We start from the raw sequence: 10,000 nt of genomic DNA on the forward strand, positions 1-10,000 counted from the left end.
AGTACGAGCTAAAGTTCAAATGGCCGTGCACTTAACGGGCGAAACGGGGCGGTGGGTGCACCGCGGGATAATTCGATCTTATCGCGTGTTGAACAAGCCGCCCGCTGGGAAATCGACCGATGCCGATCGTTAAAAATCGAGAGATTGCGACAAACCGTGCCAACGTGCACGTGAAAATGACCCACCAAAGAAGGATCATCGAAAAATAAAACAATCGAAAGCTTCGCAGTGTAAAAAGTAATTAAAGATAACCAGTAATAATGATCAAAATCGACATCAAGCGAATATTATGTATCTCATTACTAATGAACTATTCATTCTTTGATCCCTTACAGTATAATACTTTACCATACAGTAGAATACAATATCACAGTTTCTTTCTAACAAAATGATTTTTGATACTTGTATTTATACTTAATATACTTTCGAAATTCAAATTCCAACTTTTCGAATATGAATTTCGAATATGAATTTGCATGTTGGTACTACTCGTCATAACTTTGCCGTAATTATTGACATAAAAGTACGCTTCTTAGACATTTTAATTTTCATATTTTCTTAATGATAAATGGAATTATCATGTGATCGTGCAGAATAAGCATACAATGCAATATGCGGTGTATGCAAGGAAATCCTAGTTGCCGCCATTTGGCAACGCCAACCATAAATTATAGCAGCGTACCGAGAATACTTGCGATTTCTCGCTTCTGAATAATTGCTACTGCCTTCAGCCACCTGCAGGTATAATCCTATTATAGTATATTACATCCCGCGGCAAAATGAAGCAAAGATTTCTGCGGCTGACAACACGCGAGCTATTAAAGTATATATATTTAAATTTGAAATCTCAAAAGATTGGAAAAAAATATGTATACTAATAAATGTGGAAATCTTATGGAAAAATCATGATAATGTAACGTTTAAAAATGTAGCCAGCGGTAGACATCAAAATGACGCGGATAATAACATGGCTATTAAGTATTATAGAATTATTTCTCCCAATTATATTTCTTATAATATTAATATGTCATATATTAATCTTCTATTAAATTATGCTTGTTCTAATAGTTATTTTATCACGACGGAATAAATTTTGTTCATTGGTAATTCAATTTCACTTACAAATATATGCAAAAATATGCTTTATTCAAAATAATTGAGGAATGAATATTAATATTATAAATACTTTTGGGATAAGATAGTGTGAGAAAAATTCTAATGGTCTCCTTTTTGGATCAAGATATTTACAAAGCAAGGATCAGTCGATAATCCTCAAATGAATTTTGTCAACATAAAGCAGGTACGCCACCGAAACGCTATAGTACGCCACATAAATCGGATTAGCCTATGACGAAAAAGGCCCCTCTCGATTCCGTGGTATATATAAATAGTAATGATGGGCGTGAGAATACGTAGAAGGGTTTTCAATGTAAATATTTTTTTCTTGTTTGGAAAAGAGGAGAATTTCAATATCTTTCATGTGAAGATTATAACATTTCTAAGTATATATTTATATAAACAATATATATGGATGTTTAATTCGGATTCCGCGTTAATTAAATCATTTTTAAATCACTAATATTTGTCTTATATTAGGACGAACATAAAGAGCTGTAAAACTAGAAGTAGAAAAAGATACTTGAAATAGCTTGTTTAAATCATAATATAAATCGAGTGTCTTTAAGTCACGAAAGAAGGTTGCACTTCCCTCCCGAGTTGGTCAGAGTACATAAAAAATCGTGATAACGATTAGATCTATATTGTCTAACTAGCTATTAAATTCTTTTCAAAGAATTTTATTCACTTAATTCGCTTCTCGATTCACATTCGCGATAAATTGAGTATTCATTGTTGACTGCTTGCCAAAATTCACTGTGTATGGCGTTTTCTAATTTACAATAAGAATTTCAAATGGAACGACGGTCCCATAGGAAGTTCTATAGAATACTGCTTTCTTGTAAATTCTCACGGAAGACTAGCCCTGAGCCAATTTCCGAAAGACGGCTTACGCCACATTTGTTCGTTAAGGCGGCGAGAGAGACCGAAGGTCCTTGTGCAATCTTATTAAAATTACACGGGGATCAGATATGATTCACAAGAGGACTGCAGTGACATTATTCTCGTTGCGTAGTTAATGACAAAAAAAGAATCTCACGGTTGATTTTGCCGAGTCTCGTCAAGACTCTCCTTACGCGTCGTTTAGCTCGCGCTTCGGGATCGCTTCGATATGTGCACGGACAATTTTCCGCCTCTCAACGTCAGACCCGTTTATCTTCCCGGGATCACGAGCGAAAGGGAGCTCGTGTAGAAAACCACCAAAAACTTGTCAGCGAGTTTAAGCGCGAACAAAAGCCGACCCGTCGGCGCGCTGTGCCTCTAAACGTTGAGATTATCATTGTGCCGATATTTATCTGTCAGTTTCTAGCCGCGCGTTTCCTCTTGCCCGCGGTCATTGTCGTTTGGTAGGATCAGTGAAATCCGGGCCGAAGCCCGCATTTTTCAGGTTGACAAATAGACGGACAATGAGACATTCCGGCGGCGGTTAGAATAACACCATTTAACTACCGTAAACCTTCTTCGTCGACCGTCGATCCACGGTCGCGATCCGGCTTTTGCCGGATGAGAAACCGATGAAAATCGAGCGTGCTCCAAAGTAAATTCCGTCGCGGTCTCTTAAGCAGATTACATTGTGTTGCAAATTTCCCGTCTCGATTCTCGAGCGAAACATATGCGGCATAACTAGCATGCACAAAGCAGAGAGGAATGTATAAAGAGACACATGTGTGTGTCAAATATGTCGGACGCTGATTTTATCTCTATCCACACACATATTTAAATTCCATAAAAGTACGAATAAAGCAATAATTCTACTCGATTTTTAAAATATCTTCAAGATTAGTGGTTATTAAAAAAAATGTGTCAAGTCGAAACTGTTATGCTTTGAAGCAACATATATATTACATTCAAATATAATTTTGTTGTAACTAAAGTTACTTTCTAGATTTTAAAGTTATCTTCATTTTCTTTTAAATGATCCTACACTATTTCTTTATATGAATCATTTGCCATTATACAATCTATACAATCCATATATAGAAATGTTAAAATAAGATGATCGATGAGTTCATCGAAATAGAGACATTCGAATTTTCTTTTAGCATAAAAATAATGTCTCATATTCTTGTTTCAATTAACTTAAGGAAAAATTGATTTATATAAAAATATTATATAAAAACACATTATAGTATATATTAAAGTATATATTATATAAATGCATATCTTTTTTCATCATTATAGTATCGCTTAAAATGCATGTGACAGATATTGGTGGAGATAATTAACAGAGAAAGTCATTGACTAATTTTTTCATTATTTTACATTAAAAAATACCAATGATAATAATTGTATAATTATGCAAAAATGATTCGATATTTTATAATTAAAAATATAAAATATTAAACATCTCACAAAATGTATAACTTTCTTTAATAATTTTATAAGTGAAAAGAATTAATTAATGGAATAATCTTATTTCAGTTGTACAAATAAGAATTACTTTCAAATCTTGAAAGTGACTCCATCTAGAACAAACTTATATTGACCATAAGATGATGTTACTCGAAACAAAGTATTTTTAATGTATTTTAAAACATTTTTTCTTTAGCAATCAATAAAAATTTCAAAATAAAAATAAAATTATTTTTATTTTATTTTACTTTTTATTTTTCATAAAATTTATATGTTATGTAAAGTAAATATTATAATTAGATACGTTTATTATATATTTCAAAAAATTTCTGCTGCTTTATTTTATTTTGCTTATATGTATTATCTTTTTTGGACAAATTGAAGGTAAAAAATATGTTAAAATCATTATATTATCTATATTTATATCTACGTAATGCAAAATAGATCCCTGTTAAACTGACGAAAGATAAATGAAGTCCCTGTCACATATATACATATAAGCCACTGTTGTATCGAAACATTTGATATTAATGTTAATGTAATTTAAATTTTCTGTTTCCAAACCTAACTAAAAAAAAGCGTGCTAGTAAACCGTGTAAAAAAAGATCTTTTTACGTTTAAACGAATGATTTTATATCGTCCTTCCCTATCGAGCGAGCGTTTCACTGTCGAGAGGACAGCATACTGCAGAACCATCCGCTTTTACATAGCACATTTGCCGGAAATCTTGCCATCCGTACGCAAATCAAATATCCGGTAATGTTAAAATTTTTATAAAACAAATGTGGTTTTATAAAAGAGCAAAAATTGATATAATATTATATTGTCAGTTAAATTTTCTCTCAATATCAGAATAAAAATAAATGTATTTTATACTACTAACTTATTATATATTGAGCCATTAAATAATCACAGAAATAAGGATTTTAAGTGTTTTTTTTTTAATTTGATCTAAATGAAAACTTTATAAAAATATTGATAAACAGTTTAATTGAAAATCTAATGGGTTTTCAGTTTACGGCAAGCGTTAATAAGTCTATATTGTTTTTACGTTCGTGCGATATTGGAATTATGTCGCACCGTACTCTCCTTAATAAGGAGCAATAATAGAGTTACAAACTCACCACATTGACGAAGTCCTGGAAAGTCACTGCCTCAACACGCGACTCTTTCGCCCTGGTTAGAAGTATGTCACGTTTGTTCGTCGGTATCTCCGCCTTCCATTCGGGGCTTCTCAAGGCTGTCAGAAAGTCCTCCAGCGGTATCTCTCCAAAACCCTCCGGATCAAACTGGAAACAATGGCCAAATCGAATCTAGATCTGGTCCACCGAAAACGGATAAACTTCGAGCAGTGCTATTATACACACCTTGTCGAAGAGCATTCGCCATTTCTGTAATGCAATAGAAACAAATTCATGTTAATCATCACATTCATCAAGATTAGTTGAAAAAAGACGCCTCGCGTGTGAGCAAAATTATTTATCTGTCAATACCTTAATGGAAAATCTATTTATATGTGTCTCGAAAGAATCTCAAAATAAAATGAATTCATATAATAAATGATACGGAGAAAATGACAAATAATTTTAATATTTAAACGATTTATTTCTGATGGCGTCTAGCGATTTCGATAATGACTCACGTCATTAAGCAACTCCCGCCTGTACTCGGACTCGTCGATATCGACCTCCGAGGCCAGATCGGTATGATCAGTGACGTATCCATCGTAATGCACGCTGTTCGCCTCGCTGCGTGCATATTCCTCCTCCTCCTCGACAGCGCCGGCGATGGTCGGTATGGAGGCACCGTTTGCCAGTAGCATTACCGCGCGCGGCACGAGGTCACCGGGTGAATCTCCTCATTCCTCCCTCTTCCGCGTGCTTCCTGAAATACAAAGGGGGGCTGCATGTTAAACTGTGCCACTTTTAAAGCGATCGATTTCGTGTTGACGCCGCATAAATATCACCCCCGACATTTTCTGCATTGTTGTTCGAACGGAGTAGTTTCAAGCATAACTATTGGCTTTTAGCCGCGCACGCGATCTCATTGCACTTCGCAATCCTGACGATTATTTCGCGAGGAATTTTCAAGAATATTCGAATCATTCTTTTTCTTTTTAATTACATTACATTACATTGCACCGGCATAGAATATTTTTACTTTGAGAATTTACGGAATTTTATTAACTCGTTATTCTCATGCACAATCGTGACATTTATATAGTGATGTAAAAGCGAATAAAAGCTATGAGAAAATTTACAATTTTCTCTTTAAAAAATGTGCGGATGGTAGATAAATAAATGCGTGCACGCCTAATATATCTTCCGGATCAACTCGGGGAATAACGTAATCGGTTACAAACGCGATTGCCGACGTGAGAAGATATTCAGCAGGCTGAGGGGGGAGCCGATGGAAATAAGGGTGCAAGAGGATATTGATCGTTCTTGCACTCCTTAAGGCGCGATAGAGCAGTGCCCTTGAAACTAGCCTGCCGTTCTAAAGCGGCGCAACGTGACGATATGGCACCAGAGCGTGTTCGTACAGCGGCGGTGCCGTTTCCATGGCAATGCGTCGATGGATCTGGGAACGTGCCATCTATCGTGCGTGCACTGTGCACATGGGACGCATGCCGTAGCATAAATGCACACGCGTGTTTAGGACGCGTCCTAACGTGTCCAAAATATCTTAAGTTAGGCAACGTTCTCAGGGAACAACCCCCATTTGCCTTTGTCAAGCATCTAAAATTTTCCTCATTCGCATTATAGAATTTTAGATTTATAATAAACGATATTTCTGGTTTTTTTTTCTAAGGAAATTTCTAAGGATTCTAGAATTCTTAATACATTCTAAAAACATACTGCCAATTAAATACAAAAATAAAAAGTCTGAAGAAATACGAAGTATTAAATTCTCGTTCTCGTCGCATGAGCTGATAACTTTTCTATTTCTATTAATTGAGAAAATCATGAATTCGAGTCGAAATAACATTCGATAGAATAATTCAAAAACTATATTCTGAGCCTTCAAGATGTCAAATTTTCATCAAATTAATTGATTACATTAATTGAATTATTATCAGAGAAAGATCATATTGCAAAAGTGTAAAATTACTTTGCAGTTAATTTTAACGCCAGACTTAAAATTAATCAGGTTACACAAATTTATCAGATTACAAATCCTCAAATTATAAATGGCACGTATTATTCAGTACTTTAACTAGCGTGTTAAAATAAGACGTTAAGAGAAAATTAAATCAGATCAAAATAGCGATGTGATGAGTAAAATGATTATATCATTATACCATTTACTCTCATTATAAAACATTATATAATTTACTCTTATTATAGCACATTTTTCTTCATAACATCTCTTATTTGAAAATAATTGCCGGACATTCTATACAATCTATACAATCTACCGTTACTCGAAACACCGCGGAGTTCAATCGTCACGAAACCGTAACTATAGTGCATCCCAAACATTATCCATCGATCTCTCTTCTTCTACCTTCCTCTCTCTTTTCCTATTTCACCCCATCACGCACTCTTCTTTCGATGCCCCCTCGCGAGCCACCCTCCATTTCGGGCGAGCGTCAACGCGCGGGTTACCCCACGGAATCGTCTCGACCCCCGCAAAACCACCCGCATCCCCAACACACGCTCTCTTCTCCCCCTATCTGGCTCTCTTCGTGCCGCGATGTCTCGTAGACGTGCGTACAAAACTCGAGGGCTGTTAGTTCGAGACGAGTGCAAGGTCATCAACCTTGATTCCACGAAGCAGCAGCTTGGAAAAAAACTCCAAATTGATGCTTCGGAGTTTTGAGATATAAAATGTGACACGCAGTTTCGAGAGAGAAATATATATCGATATCGATCATGAAATTTTATTCTTTACGAAATGAATGAGAATATTTTTTTATTAGCCAAGAAGATATACTAAAACACTCGACATAAAATATGATTTCTTTTTCATTGATTTTTTAATTACATATGTGTACGTTATTAACAGGATAATTTTCTATTAATGATAAATTTCTAAAATTACTGATTTGGGATAATTTTTCATTCGTCCCGAGTGTTCCGTACAGATTATTTATTCTACTCGAAATGCAGGGATACCTCGACTCGCTCCCCTTCCGATGCAGACGTATCTCTTTACGGCCCACCCTACCGTGGAGTTGCATTACCGTCCGACGCTGATCCGTGACGCTTGTAAGATTTGTACGCGTCAAAAGTCAGCTTCGGATAGACACGGCATCGCAAGTAGTCATGCCATGTTACTGAGCGTACTGATCCGCGTACAGGTCAATATGTGGTGGAATCCATACAAGTGCACGCCTGTATTCCATGTACATGCAGGTAGAATATATTCGATACCGTATTCTAACGTGAAAGAATAAGCACACAGAAAAGTAAAATAATTTTCCTTGTAAAAATTCGTTCAACAATGCTTAAATTAAATAAGTGCATTTTCTTACTTTAGAAATATCGATATTAATTTATATCGATATTAATTTATAGTATTTTCTTGCATTATATGTAAATTCCTTAAAAAGTCTTTTTTTTAAGCAGTTTCTTTGCACATAATGTCCTTTTATTTAATCAATTATTTTAATTATATTTATTAATGATCTGGTATTTTATTCAAGATGATAAATAAAATTTTTTTCAGAATCTTTTGATTGAAAATTTATTTTCTCTCTCTTTCTCTCTCATACTATTTTGCATTTTTTAATTACAATTGTTTCGAGGTACTATTTAATCTATTGTTTCTAGCTATAGCTATTTAATCAATATTTATTTAATTAATGTTCGTTGTTAGCGTTGTTAGAAGTGTTCCGAAAAATAATATAATACTTTCGAATTTTTACTCGCATTAAAAAATACAGCATCCAAATTTAATATTTTTTAATAAACTTGTCAGCTTTAATCTACAAATGTTTCATAAAATTATTTCGTTTTATAAAATATTTCAGCTGCGTCTGTGCCGTCTGTAGTAAGCAAAAGTGAATAAATCAAATAAAGCCGGAATACAAATAAAGATGCAAATTTTGTGGCGTGTGCGTACGTGTGTATGCATGCGTGTATGAGAGAGAAAGAGAGAGAAAATAAATTTTCAATCGAAGGATTCTGAAAAAATTTTCATTTATCATCTCGAATAAAATACCAGATCATTATAAATATAATTAAAATAATTGATTAAATGAAAGAACACTGTGTGTAAAGAAACTGCTTTAAAAAGAATGCATTTTTTTTTAAATTTACAAATAATTTTACAAAATACTTGAACTCTAACCACACTAAGTATTGTTAATCGAGTTGTACTTTCAAATTTTTGTTCAAAACAATACTTCCTATTTATAACGTTTTTTCCGGGAAAATGCATCTTACGCACACGCACTTGCATCTCCACTTTATGGAGAATATGGAATTAATAAAACGTAGGCTGCGTTTGCTTTGGCGCTTACAGCGCTCACAGCGTCACTTCATCCTTGTTGTTCGTCAAATATTAAACAAGGACAAACGATGCTTGCAAGCGCTGTAAGCGGCAAACCGAACGCAGCCGTAGAGACGACTTACGCGTGATTACGTCATCGCTAGCGAAAACGCGAGCTACCGAAATTACATCTAATAGCGTCATCGGACGGAGCGGGTTTGATCGCTCCGAGAGCGATTAATGACGCACACATGCTTCATTTTAGATTTCTGATTGGACGAGGATATAGCATGTGACGTTATTAATCTCGCTCGGAGCGATCAAATACCCGCTCCGTCCGAAAATGTATACGTTATAAGTTTTGAACATCGTCCATGCAAAACACAATCGCCAAGTAATTACACAATTCGAGCGTCTCACCTTTCGCAAGACCGGTGGAGGACGTCGTCCGCCGCTGACGAGATAATCCAGAAACGAACAGGCGCCACGAGGTGCATCATCCTCGAGCGCAGCGTCATAACCTCGCGTCCCGCTGGCGGCGCATTGTCGAGGTCGCGACGGGCCGAGTTCCGCGAAGTCCGGGATGCGGAACTTGCGACGAGCCCGACGTCCGGTGCGACACGCGCGCGAAAACCGTGCACCGAATTGGGAGCCGCGAAAAACGGGAGTAAAAAACGGACGTCGCGTCGGACGGCCGGCCGGCACGCGACGATTCGTACTTTGTCGACTGAAGTCACGTGACGCCGTTCGAGATGCTGCCGCCGGTGATCACGTGATATTAAATATTGAAACGTAGGCCAAATTAGGCTCGCTTATCGGTTCTCGATATTCTCCACCTGGTCTACACAGCTTTTACATTAAATATTCGTGTATCCCGACGACGACATTTTGAGGTTATTTCGCGAAGGTATGCTTTAAGTACCTGCTGCAATGTTTTATTTTCGAAGCAGGAATTATATAAACGGAAAATATTTCAGCTAAAATTAGCGAGCACGCGGACTCGTCACCTCAATATATAGCTTCGTCGATTGCATCCACGGCGTTCGATCGTTGCTGCATGAAACTACATATCCTCGAGCGAGTAGCGATCACAGTA

At 36.1% G+C, this 10,000-nt stretch overlaps 1 protein-coding gene across 1 annotated transcript in view; it reads right to left on the reverse strand.

Moving 5' to 3' along the window:
* Positions 1–9,572, reverse strand: part of LOC105452206 (protein rhomboid) — a 374,736-nt gene extending 365,164 nt beyond the window's left edge. The window contains exons 1-4 of the mRNA XM_011693112.1: positions 9,325–9,572; positions 5,111–5,352; positions 4,836–4,859; positions 4,593–4,757 (exon numbers count right to left, since the gene is read on the reverse strand). Coding sequence (XP_011691414.1) covers positions 4,593–4,757; positions 4,836–4,859; positions 5,111–5,290 — 369 coding nt within the window. The 5' untranslated portion in view covers positions 5,291–5,352; positions 9,325–9,572. The remainder of the gene's footprint in view (positions 1–4,592; positions 4,758–4,835; positions 4,860–5,110; positions 5,353–9,324) is intronic.
* Between the last annotated feature and the right edge of the window lie 428 nt (positions 9,573–10,000).

Source organism: Wasmannia auropunctata, unplaced genomic scaffold, assembly GCF_000956235.1.
Source record: "Wasmannia auropunctata unplaced genomic scaffold, wasmannia.A_1.0 LD336036.1, whole genome shotgun sequence".
NCBI classification, from domain to species: domain Eukaryota; kingdom Metazoa; phylum Arthropoda; class Insecta; order Hymenoptera; family Formicidae; genus Wasmannia; species Wasmannia auropunctata.